This window comes from Mirounga angustirostris, unplaced genomic scaffold (assembly GCF_029215605.1).
Source record: "Mirounga angustirostris isolate CCGP_5_RB_7025 unplaced genomic scaffold, mMirAng1.0.hap1 SCAF_3, whole genome shotgun sequence".
Lineage (NCBI taxonomy): Eukaryota > Metazoa > Chordata > Mammalia > Carnivora > Phocidae > Mirounga > Mirounga angustirostris.
The window spans coordinates 53,217,831-53,239,124 of record NW_026991711.1 but is presented as its reverse complement, the minus strand read 5'-3'; the positions used below and the strand labels follow the sequence as shown (position 1 = coordinate 53,239,124).

At 40.6% G+C, this 21,294-nt stretch overlaps 1 protein-coding gene across 8 annotated transcripts in view; it reads left to right on the top strand.

Annotated features, from left to right (window-relative positions):
- The window catches only part of ENOX1 (ecto-NOX disulfide-thiol exchanger 1), a 550,660-nt gene that overhangs the window by 517,651 nt on the left and 11,715 nt on the right, over positions 1–21,294 (top strand). For all 8 annotated transcript variants that reach the window (XM_064586067.1, XM_064586069.1, XM_064586066.1 and 5 more), the window contains one exon: positions 11,566–11,668. In XM_064586067.1, the coding sequence (XP_064442137.1) occupies positions 11,566–11,668 (103 nt within the window). The remainder of the gene's footprint in view (positions 1–11,565; positions 11,669–21,294) is intronic.

The following is a 21,294-nucleotide window of genomic DNA, read 5'->3' as shown; positions in this document are numbered from 1 at the left end:
ATACCCATCACTGGGCTACCCCATCCCCCGTCCCCCTCCCCTCTAAAACCCTCAGTTTCTCAGAGTCCATAGTCTCTCATGGTTCGTCTCCCCCTCCTATTCCCCTCCCCTTCATTTTTCCCTTCCTTCTCCTAATGTCCTCCATGCTATTCCTTATGTTCCACAAATAAGTGAAACCATATAATAATTGACTTTCTCTGCTTGACTTATTTCACTTAGCATAATCTCCTCCAGTCCCATCCATGTTGATGTAGAAGTTGGGTATTCATCCTTTCTGATGGCTGAGTAATATTCCATTGTATATATGGACCACATCTTCTTTATCCATTCATCTGTTGAAGGGTATCTTGGCTTTTTCCACAGTTGGGCTATTGCAGACATTGCAGCTATGAACATTGGGGTGCATATGGCCCTTCTTTTCACTACATCTGTGTCTTTGGGGTAAATACCCAGTGGTGCAATTGTTGGGTCATAGGGTAGCTCTATTCTTAATTTTTTGAGGAACCTCCACACTGTTCTCCAAAGTGGCTGTCCCAACTTGCATTCCCACCAACAGTGTAAGAGGGTTCCCCTTTCTCCACAATCTCTGCAACATTTGTTGTTCTTGCCTTTTCAATTCTTGCCATTCTGACTGGTGTAAGGTGGTATCTCAATGTGATTTTGATTTGAATTTCCCTGATGGCTAATGATGATGAACATTTTTTTCATGTGTCTGTTAGCCATTTGTATGTCTTCTTTTGAGAAGTGTCTGTTCATGTCTTCTGCCCATTTTTTGACTTGATTATTTGTTTTTTGGGTGTTGGGTTTGAGACGTTCTTTATAGATCTTGGATACCAGCCCTTTATCTGTAGTGTCATTTGCAAATATCTTCTCCCATTCTATGGGTTACCTCTTTGTTTTGTTGACTGTTTTCCTTTGCTGTGCAGAAGCTTTTTATCTTGATGAAGTCCCAAAAGTTCATTTTTGCTTTTGTTTCACTAGCCTTTGGAGATTTATCTTGAAAGAAGCTGCTGTGGTTGATGTCGAAGAGGTTACTGCCTATGTTCTCCTCTAGGATTTTGATGGATTCCTGTCTCACACTGAGGTCTTTCACCCATTTTGAGTTTATCTTTATGTATGGTGTTAGAGAATGGTCAAGTTTCATTCTTCTGTATATAGCTGTCTAGTTTTCACAGCACCATTTATTGAAGAGACTGTCTTTTTTCCATTGCATATTTTTTCCTGCTTTGTCGAAGATTATTTGATGATAGAGTTGAGGGTCCATATCTGGGCTCACTGTTCTCGCTGGTCTATACGTCTGTTTTTATGCCAGTACCATGCTGTCTTGGTGATCATTGCTTTGTAATAGAGCTTGAAATCAGGCAACGTGATGCCCCCAGCTTTGTTTTTCTTTTTCAACATTTCCTTGGCGATTCAGGGTCTTTTCTGATTCCATACAAATTTTAGGATTGTTTTTTCCAGCACTTCGAAAAATGTCATTGGAACTTTGATTGGGATGGCACTGAAGGTATAGATTGCTATGGGTAGCATAGACATTTTAACAATGTTTATTCTTCCGATCCGTGAGCATGGAATGTTTTTCCAACTTTTTGTGTCTTCGGTTTCTTTCATGAGTGTTTTGTAGTTCCTAGAGTATAGATCCTTTAGTAACTCTTTGGTTAGGTTTATTCTGAGGTATCTTACAGTTTTTGGTGCTATTGAAAATGGAATCATTTCTCTAATTTCTCTTTCTACAGTTGCATTGTTAGTGTGTAAGAAAGCAACTGATTTCTGTGCATTGATTTTGTATCCTGCCACTTTACTGAATTGCTGGATGAGTTCTAGTAATTTGGGGGTGGAATCTTTTGGGTTTTCCACATAAAGTATCATGTCACCTGCGAAGAGAGTTTGACTTCTTTGCCAATTTGAATACATGTTATTTCTTTTTGTTGTCTGATTGCTGTTGCCAGGACTTCTAGTACTATGTTGAACATTAGTGGTGAGAGTGGGCATCTTTGACATGTTCCTGATCTTAAGGGAAAGGCTCTCATCTTTTCCCCTTTGAGGATGATATTTGCTGTGGGTTTTTCATAGATGGATTTTATGAACTTGAGGAATGTTCTCTCTATCCTATACTCTGAAGAGTTTTAATCAGGAAAGGATGCTGTATTTTGTCAAATGCTTTTTCTGCATCAATTGAGAAGACCATATGGTTCTTTTCTCTCCTCTTATTAATGTGTCTTATCACATTGACTGATTTGCGAATGTTGAACCACCCTTGCATTCTGGGGATAAATCCCACTTGGTCTTGGTGGATGATCCTTTTAATGTTAGGATTTTGTTGAGAATTTTGAAATCCATATTTATCAGGGATATCACTCTGAAATTCTCCTTTTTGATGGGGTCTTTGCCTGGTTTCTTGATTAAGGTAATGCTGGCCTCATAGAATGAGTCTGAAAGCTTTCCTTCTGTTTCTATTTTTTGAAATAGCTTCAGGAGATAGGTATTATTTCTTCTTTGAATATTTGGTAGAATTCCCAGGGAATCCATCAGGCCCTAAACTCTTGTTTTTGGGGGGAGGTTTTTGATCACTGTTTCAATCTCGTTACTGGTTATTGGTCTATTCAGGTTGTCAATTTCTTCCTGATTCAGTCTTGGCAGTTTATAGGTTTCTAGGAAGGCATCCATTTCTTCCAGGTTGCTTAATTTATTGGCATATACTTGTTGATAATAATTTCTAATAATTATTTCTATTTCCTTGGTGTTAGTTGTGATCTCTCCCCTTTCATTCATAATTTTATTAGTTTGGGTCTTTTCTCTTCTTTTGGATAAGTCTGGCCAGTGGCTTATCAATCTTATTAATTCTTTCAAAGAACCAGCTTCTAGTTTCGTTGATCTGATATACTGTATTTCTGGTTTCTAATTCATTGATCTCTGCTCTAATCTTAACTATCTCTTCTAATGCATGGCTTAGGCATCGTTTGTTGCTTTTTCTCTAGTTCTTTAAGGTGTAAAGTTAGTGAATTTGGGATTTTTCTGTTTTTTTGAGTGAGGCTTGGGTGGCTATGTATTTCGCCCTTAGGACCGCCTTTGCAGTATCCCATAGGTTTTGGACCGATGTTTTCATTCTCATTGATTTCCATGAATTGTTTAAGTTCTTCTTTGATTTCCTGGTTGACCCAAACATTCTTGAGCAGAGTGGTCTTTAGCTTCCAAGTGTTTGAATTTCTGCCAAATTTTTTCTTGTGATTGAGTTTCAGTTTTAGAGCACTGTGGTCTGAGAATATGCAGGGAATAATCTCAATCTTTTGGTATTGGTTGAGACCTGATTTGTGACCCAGTATGTGGTCTATTCTGGAGAAAGTTCCATGTGCACTCGAGTATTCTGTTGTTTTAGGGTGGAATGTTCTATAAATATCTATGAGGTCCATCTGGTCCAATGTATCATTCAAAGCTCTTGTTTCCTTGTTGATTTTCTGCTTAGATGATCTGTCCATTGCTGAGAGTGGAGTATTGAGGTCTCCTACAATTAATGTATTGTTATCAGTATGATTCCATTTTGGTTAACAGTTGGCTTATGTAGATGGCTTCTCCCATGCTGGGGGCGTAGATATTTACAATTGTTAGATCTTCTTGTTGGATAGACCCTTTAAGAATGATAGAGTGTCCTTCTGTGTCTCTAACTACAGTCTTTAGCTTAAAGTCTAATTTGTCTGATATAAGAATTGCTACCCCAGCTTTCTTTTGAGGTCCGTTGGCATGGAAGATGGATCTCCATCCCTTCACTTTCAGTCTGGATGTATCTTTAGGTTCAAAATGAGTCTCTTGTAGACAGCATATGGATGGGTCCTGTCTTTTTATCCAATCTGCAACCCTGTGCCGTTTTATGGGAACATTTAGGCCATTCATGTTGAGAGTGATTATTGAAAGATACGAATTTATTGTCATCATGTTGCCTGTGAAGACCTTGTTTCTATAGATTGTCTCTGTAAATTTCTGTTCTATATCACTCTTGGGGTCTTTCTTTTATAGAACCCCCCCCCTTAATATTTCTTTCAGGGCTGGCTTAATGGTCACATATTCTTTCAGTTAGATTTTTGATACTAGCCCTTTATCTGATATGTCATTTGCAGATATCTTCTTCCCATTCTGTCTGTTGTCTTTTGGTTTTCTTGACTGTTTCCTTTGCTGTGGAAAAGCTTTTAATCTTGATGAAGTCCCAATAGTTCATTTTTGCCCTTGCTTCTCTTGCCTTTGGCGATGTTTTTAGGAAGAAGTTGCTGTGGCTGAGGTCAAAGAGGTTGCTGCCTGTGTTCTCCTCAAGGATTTTGATGGATTCCTATCTCACAATTAGGTCTTTCATCAATTTTGGGTCTATTTTTGTGTGTGGTGTAAGGAAATGGTCTAGGTTCATTCTTCTGCATGTGGCTCTCCAATTTTCCCAACACCATTTGTTGAAGAGACTGTCCTTTTTCCATTGGACATTCTTTCCTGCTTTGTCAAAGATGAGTTGACCATAGAGTTGAGGGTCCATTTCTGGGCTCTCTGTTCTGTTCCATTGATCCGTGTGTCTGTTTTTGTGCCAGTACCATACTGTCTTGATGATGACAGCTTTGTAAAAGAGCTTCAAGTCCAGAATTGTGATGCCACCAGTTTTGCTTTTCTTTTTCAACATTCCTCTGGCTATTAGGGGTCTTTTCTGGTTCCATACAAATTTTAGGATTATTTGTTCCATTTCTTTGAAAAAAGTGGGTGGTATTTTGATAGGGATTGCATTAAATGTGTAGACTGCTCTAGGTAGCATAGACATTTCACAATATTTGTTTTTCCAATCCATGAGCATGGAATGTTTTTCCATTTCTTTGTGTCTTCCTCAATTCCTTTCATGAGTATTCTATAGTTTTCTGAGTACAGATCCTTTGCCTCTTTGGTTAGATTTAGTCCCAGGTATTTTATGCTTTTGGGTGCAGTTGTAAATGGGATCGACTCCTTCATTTCTCTTTCTTCTGTCTTGTTGGTGTATAGAAATGCAACTGATATCTGTGCATTGATTTTATATCCTGCCACTTTACTGAATTCCTCTTATGAGCTCTAGCAGTTTTGGGGTGGAGTCTTTTCGGTTTTCCACACAGAGTATCATATCATCTGCAAAGAGTGAGAGTTTGACTTCTTCTTTGCTAATTCGGATGTCTTTTATTTCTTTTTGTTGTCTGATTGCTAAGGCTAGGACTTCTAGTACTATGTTGAATAGCAGTGGTGATGGTGGGCATCCTTGCCATGTTCCTGACCTTAGGGGAAAAGCTCTCCATTTTTCCCCATTGAGAATGATATTCGCTGTGGGTTTTTCCTAGATGGCTTTTATGATATTGAGGTATGTACCCTCTATCCCTACACTGTGAAGAGTTTTAGTCAAGAAAGGATGCTGTGCTTTGTCAAATGCTTTTGCTGCATCTATTCAGAGGGTCATATGCTTCTTGTTCTTTCTTTTATTAATGTATTGTATCACATTGATTGGTTTGTGGATGTTGAACCAACCTTGCAGCCCCGGAATAACTCCCACTTGGTCATGGTGAATAATCCTTTTGTTGTAGTGTTGGATCCTACTGGCTAGTATTTTGGTGAGAATTTTTGCATCCATGTTCATCAGGGATATTGGTCTGTAATTCTTTTTGATGGGGTCTTTGGGTTTGGGATCAAGGTAATGGTGGCCTCAAAAAATGAGTTTGGAACTTTTCCTTCCATTTCTATTTTTTTGAAGAGTTTCAGAAGAATAGGTATTAATTCTTCTTTAAATGTTTGGTAGAATTCCCCTGGGAAGCCATCTGGCCCTGGGCTCTTGTTTGTTGGGAGATTTTTGATGACTGCTTCAATTTCCTTACTGGTTATGGGTCTGTTCAGGTTTTCTATTTCTTCCTGGTTCAGTTTTGGTAGTTTATACGTCTCTAGGAAGGCATCCATTTCTTCCAGATTATCTAATTTGCTAGCATAGAGTTACTCATAATATGTTCTTATAACTGATTGTATTTCTTTGGTGTTGGTTGTGATCTCTCCTCTTTCTTTCGTTCATGATTTTATTGATTTGGGTCATTTCTCTCTTCTTTTTGCTAAGTCTGGCCAGAGATTTATCAATCTTATTAATTCTTTCAAAGAACCAGCTCCTAGTTTCATTGATCTGTTCTACTGTTCTTTTGGTTTCTATTTCATTAATTTCTGCTGTGATCTTTATTATTTCTCTTCTCCTGCTGGATTTAGGCTTTATTTGCTCTTCTTTCTCCAGCTCCCTTAGGTGTAGGGTTAGGTTGTGTATTTGAGACCTTTCTTGTTTCTTGAGAAAGGCTTGTATTGCTATATACTTTCCTCTTAGGACTGCCTTTCTGCATCCCAAAGATTTTGAACAGATGTGTTTTCATTTTCATTTGTTTCCATGAATTTTTTAAAGAAGAATTATCTTTAATTTCCTGGTTGACCCATTCATTCTTTAGTAGGATGCTCTTTAGCCTCCATGTATTTGAGTTCTTTCCGACTTTCCTCTTGTGATTGAGTTTTAGTTTCAAAGCATTATGGTCTGAAAATATGCAGGGAATGATCCCAATCTTTTGGTACTGGTTGAGACCTGATTTGTGACCTAGGATGTGATCTATTCTGGAGAATGCACTAGAGAAAAATGTGTGTTCTGTTTTTTGGGATGGAATGTTCTGAATATATCTGTGAAGTCCATCTGGTCCAGTGTGTCATTTAAAGCCTTTATTTCCTTGATGTTTTGCTTACATGATCTGTCCATTTCAGTGAGGGGGGTGTTAAAGTCCCCTAATATCACTGTATTATTGTCAATTTGTTTCTTTGATGTTATTAATTGGTTTATATAATTGGCTGCTCCCATGTTAAGGGCATGGATATTTAAAATTGTTAGATCTTGTTGGATAGACCCTTTAAGTAGGATATAGTGTCCTTTGTCATCTCTTATTATATAGCCTTTGGCTTAAAATCTGATTTGTCTGATATAAGGATTGCCACCCCAGCTTTCTTTTGATGTCCATTAGCATGGTAAATGATTTTTCACCTCCTCACTTTAAATCTGGAGGTGTCTTTGGCTCTATGAGTCTCTTGCAGACAGCATATCGATGGGTCTTGTTTTTTTTATCCAGTCTGATACCCTGTGTCTTTTGATTGGGGCATTTAGCCCATTTACATTCAGGGTAACTATTGAAAGATATGAATATAGTGCCATTGTATTGCCTATAAAGTGACTGTTACTGTATATTGTCTCTGTTCCTTTCTGGTCTATGTTACTTTTAGGCTCTCTCTTTGCTTAGAGAAACCCTTTCAATATTTCTTGTAGGGCTGGTTTGGTGTTTGCAAATTCTTTTCGTTTTTGTTTGTCCTGGAAGCTTTTTATCTCTCCTTCTATTTTCAGTGATATCCTAGCTGGATATAGTATTGTTGGCTGCATATTTTTCTCATTTAGTGTTCTAAATATATCATGCCAGTCCTTGCTATCCTGCTAGGTCTCTGTGAATAGGTCTGCTGCCAATCTAATGTTTCTACCATTATAGGTTACAGACCTCTTTTCACCGAGCTTCTTTCAGGATTTTCTCTTTGTCTCTGAGACTTGTAAGTTTTACTATTAGATGTCAGGGTGTTGACCTATTTTTATTGATTTTGAGGGGGGTTCTCTGTGCCTCCTGGATTTTGATGCCTGTTTCCTTCCCCAAATTAAGAAGTTCTCTGCTATAATTTGCTCCAATATACCATCTGCCCCTCCTTCTCTCTTTCTTCTTCTTCTGGGATCCCAATTATTCTAATATTTCGCTTTATGGTATCAGTTCTCTCGAATTCTGCCCTCGTGATCCAGTAGTTGTTTTTTGGTTTTTTTTTTAAGATTTTATTTATTTATTTGACAGAGAGCACAAGTAGGCAGAGAGGCAGGCAGAGGGAGAGGGAGAAGCAGACTCCCCACTGAGCAGGGAGCCCGACGCGGGGCTCGATCCCAGGACTCCATGATCACGACCCGAGCCAAAGGCAGCCGCTCAACCGACTGAGCCACCCAGGCGCCCCCGGTAGTTGTTTCTTTCTCAGCAGCTTTATTGTCCATCATTTGGTCTTCTGTATCACTAATTCTCTCTTCTACCTCATTTATCCTAGCAGTTAGAGCCTCCACTTTTGATTGCACCTCATTAATAGCCTTTTTGATTTTGACTTGGTTAGATTTTAGTTCTTTTGTTTCTCCAGAAAGGGATTCTCTAGTATCTTCTATGCTTTTTTCAAGCCCAGCTACTATCTTTATAATCGTCATTCTGAACTCTAGTTCTAACATCTTACTAATGTCCATATTGACTAGGTCCCTGGCAGTCTGTACTGCCTGTTGTTCTTTTTCTTGAGGTGAGTTTTTTCCATCTTGTCATTTTGTCCAGAGAAAAATGGATGAATGGGGGGGAAAGAAGGGGAAAAAAGTAAAAAAGAATATCATCAGGCTGGTGAATAGAACAGAGCCACACACTAGATTTTGGGTGTATTTTGGTCTGTTCGAAGAAACTGCCTCCCAAATTTTTAAAGACATATATATACAAAAATAAGGGTAAATACAATGAAGATATGGAATATGACTAAAGATGAAAAGTAAAAAAGATTTTTAAAAAGGAATTGATAAGAAGTTGGTTGGAAAAAAAAATGATCAAGCAGGAAACTAGAACAAAGCCATACACTAGAGATTTAGGGTATATTTTGGTCTTTTAGAAGAAACCGTATCCCCAAATTTTAAAGTGTGTGTATAATATATATAATAATCTTATTATAAAATGTTAACTACAATGAAGCGATAAAATATCACTCTAAAAATGAAAATTAAAGATTTTAGAAAAAAAAATTCAATAAAAATAGAAAATTTAAAAAATTAACTTTGAAAAACTAAAGAATCATGGGGGAAAAAAGCCATGAATTCTATGTCCTGTATTTCCCTACTGCTAGAGTTCTGCCGTTCTCATTGATCGGTAAACTTGGTCTTGGCTGGCTGTTCTCGCTGATCTTCTGGGGGAGGGGCCTGTTGCCATGGTTCCCAGATGTCTTTGCTGGAGGCGTAATTGCCCCACCCTTGCCGGGTCGGGCTAAGTAATCTGCTCAGGTTTGGTCTCGGGAGCTTTTGTTCCCTACAAGCTTTCCGTACAGCTTTGGAGGCTGAGAGTGAAAATGGCGGCCTCCCAATCTCCACCCCGGAGGAGCCAAGAACTCGGGGCCCCACTCAGTGTGCCCCCAGAGAAAAGCAGTCAATCACTCCTGTCTCCCTGGTCTCTGGCTGCACTCTGTGCTCACCCAGACTGTGAGCAAGCGTTTCTATCTCTGGCATCCGACTCGGTGTGGAGTCTCCCCAGATCTGTCACTTGTTGGGTCCCTGCTGGAAGAGCAGTGGCCCAACTGTGCCGTGGATCACAGATTATGGCAATCCTGAGCTGAGAGCCCGTTCCTCGGCTCCGTCTCTGCCGCACTCAGGCACCCCCGGTCTTTCTGTGACCCCGAGGGTCCTGAGACCACACTGTCCCGCAAGGGTTCCACGCCCTGCTTAGCCACTGGAGCGACGTCCCTCAGCGGAGCAGACTTCTAAAAGTTCCGATGTTGTGCTCTGCTCTTTCTCACTTGCCAGTAGCGGCTGATGGAGGCCCCCTCCCCCACCATCTATCCTCCCGAATATCGCCTCGGATTCACTTCTCCGCATGTCCTACCTTCCAGAAAGTGGTCCCTTTTCTGCTCAGAGAGTTGCTGCTATTCTTTTCTTCGATCTCCTGTTGAGTTCATAGGTGTTCAGAATGGTTTGTTACCTATCTAGCCGAATTCCTGGAACCAGATGAAATTTAGGTCTCCTACTCCTCTGCCATCTTGCTCCTCTCCACCCCAGATCACCTTTTCTTGGGTTCATTATTTCTTAAATGATACCATCATCATCCTAGGTACTATCTATCTTTCCATCCCTTTCTTCCTAGACCTCTGCTAGCCCTTAAAATACATCCATTTGGTATTTCATCACAGAGGGAATTCCTATACCTTTCCTGTAACTTCTGAGTTCATCTACATAAATCATTGGGTTTATTTGGTTTTAAAATTCTGGATTGTGTTTCTCCTGGGGCTGGTTCCCAACATTCCTTTTTGGAAGTATAAGAGCATCTTTCATTTCTAACAGTCTTTTATATCCAGCCGGCTCTAGCCTTTCTATGGACCATTCCTTAAGCCCTTTCTGACCCCTGTCCTCATGGGCACACTACTGCTATGAGCCTCAGACCTCACTGGTACCCTCTTAGCCAACCAGCATCTTCCTCTGATCTATTATCACATCACTGTGATTCCCTTAATTCCTTACCTTATACCCATCTACACCTCTTACTCTGTATTCAGCAGGTAAGACTGACCTTTAGAGGAACCTCCAAAACACTCACCAAATATTACCAATTGCAATTTCTTAGCAGAGCCTTCTTTCCTGGCAATTTCTAATTACCCCTGATTTACAAAGTAGCAGCTCGTAGTTTAAATTCAGCTTGTAGAACTTTTGTGATTGACGTACACTGATTTTTTTTTTTTTCTTTTATTTGAATGACTTCAGACGGGCTTTGTGCTCTTTACATGCTCAACATGTTCCCAACAATTTCCTATATTCTTTTATCTGGCCAATTTTACTTATTTGTATTAACTAGATCAATATCTATAACCAGTTCCAGTCCTGGTAACACCTGCCAAATCTTTTGCCCAGACCTTCTCAGTTCTCCTTTGTCCCTCCCTACTAACCTCTAGACTTGTAGCATCATCTAATGGAGTATCCTTAACTCTTTGCTCAATATGCTCATCCTTCTTTGAGACCTATCTTTCAGGGAGAAATTTTTCTCCAAAACCCAACTACCCTAATGATTCTAACCCATATATATACGTCTCTGATCATTACATTTGATTTTCTATTAAATCATTCTCCATTCTGAGTCCTAATACAAGTCTGGGAGAATGAGTTAAATGTTTTTCTCTGTTTCTAAATAAAATAGACCACAGAAGGAACTAAGAATAGTTCAACGTTTGTTGTACAATTCTTCATTTTTAGTTTCCAAAGAAAAGAATTTCTCACCCTTTGCTTTATCTACCTTCCGCAGTTGTGTATAAGGACATATACTCATTCACTGTAAACACTTTTAATAACAATCCTATTTCCCCACATACTCATACAAGTTACTAGCATAGTTATATAAATCAGTTTGTACATGCTTTGGGGGGAAGTTTTTTATATTTGAAATAAAAACATGTTAAAGTAGCTACAATCAAATTGTTTTTGCTAACAGAGTTTAATCAAAACATGGATAAAAACCTAAGATAATTTATGCCAAATTTGCCACTTTTGCATAGTTACATGGTTTGCTGGGAGTAGTAGCTAGGAACCTAAGTTTTAGTTATTACTTTTCTATTGTTGGGCACATAGATCAATTACTTATAAAAGCTGATGTTCAGTTACAAATGGAAGTGATGACCTTTTTTTAATAGAGATGAAAAGACCTGGTGGCTTTTATTGAAATGCACAAAATCTACATGCATGCCTATATGGTTTTTGTTTTTTAACCTCAGGAAATCAATGTGTTGACAGTCGCATTGGTCAACCAAGACCGAGAGAACAATATTGAAAAAAGAAGCCAAGGCTTAAAATCAGAGAAAGAAGCTCTGCTAATCGGTAAGGAAATTGTTTTCCTCATCCTTTGTCTTAAATAATATTAAAGTAATTCACCTCCAACCTGTTAACAATTGAAACAGCTTTGCTTTCTGGTCAGAAGTGAGATTAACTTCGTCAAGATTATATTATACTTACTTACATTTCAAATTAGGGACATACAAACTAAGGGGTTTTGCTCTTCTGTAACCATGTGTATTAGTTGGCTGTACAACATAAAACTGATTATAAGACGACAGATTAATTTGCATCTCACATGTTGCAAATCTGAATTCCAAAATTTGGACACATAGCTTCCAACTGAAGGCCAGGTTGCGTCCTGCCTGAAAGTTCCAAATCAAGCCAGATCCCCAGATTCAAGAGAGGATGCATCCTGAGGTCATCCCTGTAATGCTGATGATATAGGGACATCTGGACTACCACTGCTAGACTAATCCAGGCTTCCCTGCCCAAATTTGGATCCATTTAACCAACATAAATAAAACAAGCTGGCGACTAAGGAAGGGGAAAGGAAGGAAAAATTTATTTGCCCCACAAAATACAACTAGGTTGGCATTTTGGTTTTTTTTGGGTGGGGGGAGTGGTCTGGACCAGAGTCAAAGCTCTAACTGGTCTCTTTTTGAGAGTCCTCATCAGCAGATCCAGAAGTAGTACTTATTCTCACAAGGAAGAGTTCTTGAGGTTATGTTGGTGATGTGCCTGGGACTCCACTTTAAAAGCTGGTATGTTTAAGGGCTGTCTCCAAAGTCCTCACTCTGTGATGCACAGCATTCATTCAAGCTACGCCTTGGCACTGACCCTGGTGTGGGGTTCCAAGTTTAAAATGGTTCCTCCTTGGCACAGTTAAGAGTGAAGAATGAGGCTGTTGTACATGTGAGACAAACTGTTCTTCTATAGTTGGTATTCTGGCAGAAGTAATACCTGGTTACATTTTCTAAATAATGCATGCACTCACCTCAAAATGACAGGTACACCAGGGCCTGTAGAAGCTGGCAGAGGAGGAATTAAATTCAAGATAGTCCAAACTTCATCCATCATATATAGATTTTTCAACTACAGGGTTATTGAATATGACATCAACTTAGAGATACTCCAAGGAAAACCAATTATTTTTTTTCTCTCTGATGATATACAGCTGTAATAACGTGCCATGCACAGGTTTCATAAGACATGCTGATGTGTTATCAGTTCCAGGAACCCAAAATGAACCTGTATGTAGTTGGCAACTGGATTTTTCTTCTATTGGAAAATGTGTCAAACACTGACAACTATTTCTCTTTTGCTAAGTGTGACAAAGTTGTGATCTCCCCCATGATTTTGGGGCATGAACAAAAAGCACATGATGATCAGCAGTAAATGTTCCTTCTCTAAGTATGAATAATACAGACCACTTGAAGCTTAAAAAAATGGGAATGAGTCCCCATTTTTTAAATTTCATGCCTCTCATAAAGATTGCTTCTCCTTGTATGTTCTACTTGGAGAACACTGTTCACTTACAATGTCTCCTAAGTAGTTACTACACACACACATTTTTTTCAGTCAGCTACCTCAAAATTTAAGAAATGATCTGCTTTACACAACACAGGTTAATAGGAGTAGATAATTTATAACAAGTTAGCTCTGCTGAGGTCTTTAGTATTAGAAAATTCAAAAGTGTATTAGAAAAAATTTAGTCGGAATCTTCAATAAGAAGCAGGCACAACCAACTCTTAAGTTTTCCAAGATTTTTCCCCTCACTTTTGGGCTTTTGAACTGGTTTACCTATATTAGCATTTGACACTTCTTTTGATCAATATATGAGAAGGGAGGCTAGAGACTCAAGTTTTTGATTAAAATAAACTTGGGAGGTATTTTTCCCTTCATTTTTCCATTACCTCTCTACCTTGATATTTTAATCTACCTTAATGGAAATTTTAAAACAGATGTGCTCCCCACCCACACCCTCCCCCCAAATATTGAGGTACTTATACTTCTGTCGTCAGAGAGAGAGAGTAATCATCCAGTGGAATGACAAGGTAGAAAAGAGTTTCTAAGACTGGCAAAATGGATCCTGCCAGTAAGTGTGCTTCTCTGCTAAGTGAGTTTGGCCATCCATATTTTGTAGAAACCTGAATGCTGAGACCAAAAAGACTTCTCCTGCAGCTTCTGGAATTTAGTTAAATGTTGTGACAGGGACAGAATGTGGATTCCAAACTGCTTTGGATCAGGCTACACAGAGAAAGAAGTTTCTGGTGCTGGGGATACTCTTTTCTGAAGAACACTTGTAGGTAGAATGATTCTGGGAGTCCCCTGGACTTCTGAATCTGGAGAGGTTAGGAATACTCTTTGCAATCTCCCCAGAATCTTCCCTTGGAATAATTAAACCCATACAGATACAGGGTATAGTGGGCCTGCTCCAAGTCAGCCTAAGAAGGCCAGGAGCATAGCAAAAATCTCCCTTGAATTGGAAATACTTATTAGCAAAATCTTTATCACATCTGGGTACCTCTAGTATATGCTATATGCAAATATATTCAGATAACACCCTCTTGGGACACACAAATGTTACATAAAAATGCACAGTGGCATAAATCTTGATTTCCTGGAAGAGAAGCAAGGAGTGAAATAAGCTATTCAAATAGATTCCATATATAGAGACCATAAAACTGAGGCTAGAACTTCCTAAACAACAAGTAATGCTAATTATTTGTGATTATTTGTGACACTAATCTAGCTGGGCAAAAGTATGTATTCTTCCTACACATTCTCATGTCCTTTTTATAAAACTGGAGTCTTTAAGACATAAGGTAGATACATAACAGAAGATCAGTGGGATTTCATTGGTATTATTTGGAGTTTTGCAGATTTGGATTCTGAGTCCCTTGAAGAGTTCAACCATTCTGCTTAATTTTCTGCTTGACAGTTAATGGGGATCAAGTGCTGTATTCCAACTCAGCTAAAAAGATGGTACCTTAGAAAGGACTTTATTATTGTGATTTCTGGATTATTTTATAACCAATCCTTGTAAAGACAGGTTAACATTTAATTAGACCTAAAAGAATTACATGATTATGGAGGGCAATACAGGGGACTATTTTATAGCTCACAACTCCATGGTAGCTACACATTAGGTCAGCCTGATGTTGCCTAGCATCTAAGCCCGAACTCCTAGTCCTCTTCACATTTGGCCTACACATTGGATTTGGCATGTACTGACCTTATATGGGATAGAATGAGACAGTACTTTTGATTTAGTACCAAAGCTTTGGAAACCACTAGCTATTGTTATGAAGAATGGATCAAAAGCATTTTTATTGATAGGCAAATAGCTCAGAAGAGATGCCAGCAGTATTACTCTGGGTCTGATCACTCCACCTTTTCTTTTTAAGTGATTCTAATAGATTTCCAATCTTCACAGCCCTGATTGGCACCCTGTCAATGCTAGTCATCACTCTAAATCCCATCCAGATATAGTCAAAACCTTCTCAACTGTTTATAAAGTATCTGTGCTTCAGAACTTCCCCAGACCCCTGAAAACCCTCTGCAAATTCTTAATGATAAGACAAACTTCTTTACAGATCACCCTGACTCTGACCCGTCTGTGGATCAGGACATACATATTACAGGGAACCAGGACGCTGCTTCCCATCAACGCCCCCCCCGCCGTGCCCCATCTCCATCACTACCACCGGTTCACGCATCTGTGCACAACCAGTCTCTATCTGAACAGAAACGTTCCCCCTAATATATGGGTGTTAGGAAGCAGATGACTATAGAGAAATACACTTTTTAAAAAGGTTAAATGGTGACGTTTTGGTGTTTTCAGTGAATGGAGTCGAGGCTATATTTAGGCTGCACCTAAAAAAAGTAATCTGGGAAGTACGTGCGTCTCTGAAAGCTACTGACCGTAAAGAATGAGTCATTGACCTAAATCTTGTTTCCAAGACACAAATGTCCGTATCAATAAATCAACAAACATTTGTCAAGAGCCTACTATAAAAATTACCAGCCTTCATTGTGGAAAGGAATCATCTGGGCAGCTTGTTAAAAAGGTAGACTCTCTGCCCCCCACCCCCCCACACACAGATTGTGTTTATTCTAGAACTGACATCCAAGGTGATATTCAAACAGGCACTAACGGGACCATGTTCTGAGAACTACTCGCCTGTCCTATGCCCGAACCTGTGGTCCCCGATGGTAGTCATCAGGTGATCTCTTCCCTCAAGAAGTTCATAGACTAGTGAGAAAGGAAGCAGTTAATGACGACAAAATATGGTTTGTACTAAATCAGAAACCCCGAGAAAGGGCTACTTACACTACAGATGCCTTGTTAGAAGAAAGGATGGTCAAATGAGTCCTAAAGGAAGAATAGTTTCTCCAAAGAGATAAGGGAGTTGTCAAGGCCATTTCAGACATAAGGAACGAAGTACTGAAGGGACCTGATACAGTCTCAGGGGGTTAGTTAAAATAAGACTGACAGACATTTTAAATTTTTTCTTTAAATTAAAAAAAAAAAAAAAAAACTGTACAAGATCAAGTATGGTACTCACCAGATAAGTGGAACAAACTTAGAATCCCAGCGCACTGAGAAGCACGAGAGCAGTCACAGTGTTGGGTCTGCCTTCTAGCACTCGCTCACAGCCTCGCCTCTCCCTAGTTCCCATAAACAGTCTAGTGCTCAGCAGCTGTTCACAGGAAACTGTAGGCTCGTGGCTTAGTGGGAAACCCAGATTTCACAGGGCATCCTCCTGGCTGCCTCTCGGGTTCAGTGTCCATGAAGCCTTGTAGGCTGCAACAAGAGGCAAGAACATTTCAGGCTGGCTTCTGGTCAGGCCTCTGTTGGCTGTCAGCAAGATAGAACCATCGAGAGACACAGCTGTTCCTCTGCAGAGCTGAGGTTCCTAGAACTCCCTGGGAAGCCCTCTCCCCCAGCAAGCTGCCAGGCCTCAGGGTTTTCTGAAGTTCCCAGGAGACCATCAGCCAGAGTGGATGTAGGGAAAGCTAATTTCAGCCAGGACTTTACAAGCTGACACAGAGTTTGGAGTGAAACCCCAAGCAGCCTGAGGAAGGGGAGTCTATTCTGGCAGGATTCTATCTGACCAAAATGAATATATAAACTGATATTTTGTTCTCAACAGGTAACCAGTAAACTTTTTAAAATAGGAGTCCGTCAGAGAAAAAGATGGGAGTGGGGCGGATTGGCCCATGACAAACCCCAGTACCTGATAATCTCTGAACAGCCCTCAGCAAGGGAGGCCCATTCTGAGTACTGGCAGATGGAGGCACTGGATTCACCGCGCAAATCACTGATCCACTGTGGATCTAATTCCTCATACTGAATAAAGTTAGGAGGTCTGACTGGATGGTCTTCTTCACCTCACTACTCTGTATAATCTACGAGCACTATCAGGAAAGCTGCACCGCCCCCTAGGCAGTGATGTTAGAAGGAAGCAGATGCTCATACCCTCAGCATATGAACATGAGCTCTACTGTCCCATACCTTGAAAACAAAAGAAAAGGAAAACCTGTCTTGACTCCAGCAGCCCACTTCCCTGCTCCCCATCCAAGCATAATTCTCCAAAGCACTGTCTATACTCACAGCCTCCACTCCCTCCCCGGCCACTCCAGGATGGCTGGCACCCTCACACTGAAGCCGTTCTGTCAACGTGACCAGAGAACGTCATGTTGCCAGTTTCTCAACTCCCTCCATTTGTCATCTGCACTTCATACAGTGGACTCCTCACATCTTCTGGGCAGAAATACCTTCTTCTCTTAGCTATCATGACACCATTCTTTTTTATTGATCACTCCTGCTCAGATTCCTTTGATGAGTTTTCCTCAGCTTAACCTCTAAATTTTGGGCTTCTTTGGGGTTCAGTCTTGAGGACTCTTCTCTACCTGCATAATCTCAATGAACACTTTGGCGTCGAGTCCCTTTTGGTGGCCACTGACTCCCAAATTTATACCATCTCCAACTGCCATTTGGTATCTCCATTTAGATGCTAATGGACATCTCAAATTTTAAAAGCCAAAACAGAATGCTTGATTCCCCCTTTTCTCTGCCCTAATATGCTCCTCCCCTAGTATTCCCAGCTGAGAAAATGCTACCACCCAGTTGCTCAAGCCAAATACCCAGGACTCCTCCTCCCAAGCCTTTCACCACTCACATGCGTTCCACCAGCTCCACCTTCAATGCCCACTGCTCTTTGGTCCAGATCACTCCTTACCACTTCAGGTCTTGTGCAGACACTTCTGAATGGCCTCCCAGTTTCCTTTTCATCTATTCACCAAACAGCAGCTTGAATGAAATTTTTAAAACATAATTCAGATCATATCATGCCCCTACTTAGAACTCTAATGTTGGCTCCCTGCTGTTTTCAGAATTTAATCCATGCCCCTTAATCTGTCATACAGGGCCCTAAGTGATCTGGCTCCCTACCTGCCTCCAAATGCATGCTGTACCACTCTCCAGCCGTTTGTTCTTGCCAGCTCATTTCCACCTCAGGTCTTTTGCACATTCTGTTGACTGTACCTGGAATAATCTTTCCCCAGGCTGTCTGTGGCTGGCTCCTTCCCATCTGACACAGGAAAATCTACCTTCACTCCACTTTCCAGTGTAAAATAGCACTCCACCAAGTTTGAGCCTGTTGCGTTTTCTTCACTATGTTTACTACTACCTGAAAATATTTCCTTTATTTTTAATCTTTGTGTTTACCTCTGTAACTTACCTAGAATATAAATTCCCCCAGAGCAGGAACTTCGTCTGTCTTGTGCAGTGCTGTGCCCCTAGCACCCTGGCACCTAACTGCTGCTAAGGAAATGCTTAAAGAAGAGTGAATGAAGCCGTAAAAATCTAGCACTATTTGGCTACTTTAAATGCTGCTGCTTCCTTGGTCTTAGGACTAAAAAGGGGAATACACTCAGTGATTTTGATGGAAAAAGCTCAAAATGCTTTTTTACATGCCTGTTTAAATGGGCCTTTCTAATGAGGGGCTTGCCACAGGTTGCACAGAGCTGGTCTGTCTATATATATATGTATGTCTTTCTAAAGCACTTTTTAAGGCCCTGAAATATGCAGCTTTAAAGCTCAAGAGTATGGACAGCCTCCTCTATTCCTCTTTTTATTTTCTTAAATTAGCTACTTACCCTTGTATTTTCCTGGTTGGGAAACCCATCCTTAAATATGGAGACTTCTGCTTCTCCATGGAAACAGCCACCAATGATTGAGTCAATCCCTTTGGAGAGCCACCAGTCCAGTTATGGCTAAGTTCTCCACCCTCAGCTGCTGGTGTGTTTTTAACCAAGCTTTTAGGTCCTCCCAGAGGACCATAAAATAGTCTCCAGTTTCTGGGTTTGTAGCATTGCTCATTAGATTATGAGTTACACCTGTCCTTTTTTCCATTCTCAGGAACTAGTCCTGTTCTTTTTAAGGAGCTACAAAGAGGCTTTAGTTGATTATTCAGGAAGCCCACCTCACCCCACCCATGAATCCAACCCAAAACCAGGGCTTAGAAACTACATTTTCTCAGCTGCCATGACTAATGCTTCTGTGAGGACACTGTGATGGGCAGCGGTAGGGTGGGAGGAGGGAAGAGGAAGGGTGCAGTATTTGGGAGACTGTGACTATTGTTTCCCATTTCTGCTGTATCTCTAGCAATACTGAATAGCTTAGTTGCCATACATAGGGAAAGCTTCGGAAGCCTTTATTTAACTACCTACTTTGGGGGCACCTGGGTGGCTCAGTCGATTAAGTATCTGCCTTCGGCTCAGGTCACGATCCCAGAGTCCTGGGATGGAGCCGCGCACCAGGTTCCCTGCTCCCTGCTTCTGCCTCTGCCACGCCGCCCGCACCCCCCCCCCCCCCCGCTTGTGCTTGTGTTCTCTGTCAAATAAATTAAAAAAAAAAAACAAAAAAACCTTTAACTATATACTTTGGCCCCAAATGGATCTAGGGGCAATTGCTCAATTTTCTTAAAGAAAAGCTAATGGCTTATTAATATCAGCTACCACAGTGATGGTTTTGAATACTCTCCTACCCAAGGGAAGATACTGTCTGGGTCAGGATTTCTAATCTGATTTTAGAAAGATATATAGGAATCATATAAGCATTTTCTTTTTACTTTTATGAGCAAAAGAGTTTCAATAAAAAGTGTCCATGCCCAAAACATTCAGGTTGCTCTGTCCTGAATCCATAAAGTGGATGAGTTAAGGGCAGGAATTACCAGTGAATAATGCCTCAAAGTTACCTGATTTTTGAAAGACTACTACACATCATTGGTTAGTACTGTGCAATTTTTAAGGTTCTTATTTATCCCCATTTATTAATAGAACAGTAGAAATTTTTAAGCAAGGATACTGGCTAGTCTTATTTCTAGAGGATAAATTCATTCAATACACATTTATTGTAAACGTAAACTCTATTCCCAATACTGAACCAGAACACGCACAGACTGTCAGGGCAGAATTCCCTGGGGGCGCAGACCCAACGCTGGGCCTGAGGCTCGGAGAGTAGCCAGTGAGGGGGCATTTACACGGAGGGCTGCCAACCTCACAGAGGCAATAAGAGCGGCCACTCCGGGTCCTCCCATTACCGGTATCCCTAAACTTCCTCTTTCAGCACTTCATCTCCTAGGCCAAAAGTTATCAACCTCTTCCCCAAACCCCCCACCCCAATCCTCTTCTGACTCATTCTATTTATTCTACCGAAGACATTTAACTTCACGTCACACTCCCATGGGTGTTTTAGGAGAGGCTGTGGGTTATCTAGGAGATGGTGAGGAGTCTCTGTGCAGTAGAGATTTTAATTTGCTGGTGCCCTTGGGTAGTTTACTCCTAAGACTGCTCGGACCTCTCTGCCTTCTAAGATGCCCCCACGCCCCATGGGAAACACACACATCCTTGTCACCATGAAGGCTGATCAGTCAGTCTGCTGCCTAAGCCGACGTCCAACCGAGGAAGGGACTACTGTCCCTGTCTTGCAGCACCCCTCCTGGCTCTAGGAGCCATTCTCTAGGAGCGCCCCCTCCCTGCCTGGGAGAACCTGTGTGCCAGAAGAAAGGAACAGCCTGGCTTTCTCACAAAGCCAGGGGTGACTACTCATTCTTCCCCCTTGTTCTCTAATGGGGGGAGGGTCTGCCTACCATTTGTCGGAGGCTCCCTGTGGAAACTAGTGGACATAGCATCACTTGTCCTCAGCTGGGGACAGCAGGGAGAACCCCATTCACCATCCTGCAATAGGACTTTCCCCTTAAGAATTCTGCCCCCTCTCTCCCACGTAATAAATGCAAATATGTGTTATTGTTTAAATACTTCTTATTTTTAAAGTGAGTCCTTCATGAGCTTCTATGTTTTAACTCATTAGTAACAGAATCACTTACGGTGCCACCTCACCAGATTTGAGAATTTCAAAGACACAGGGAAGTAGTTGCCAGGTCTGTAAAATTAAAATATAAATTAACAAAGTGGTGAGGGGGACAAAACAGTTCCACTTAAGTATATTAAAATAGCTGTTCGCCGCTTAAAAATATTTAAAGTACCATTAGTACCTTTTACCATGGCCATTATTTCATCAAAGGGCATTTTAGCAAAAAAGGAAGAACAATCTCAGAATGAAATGGTACTTCTTTATATCTCAAGAAAAACACGGTCAG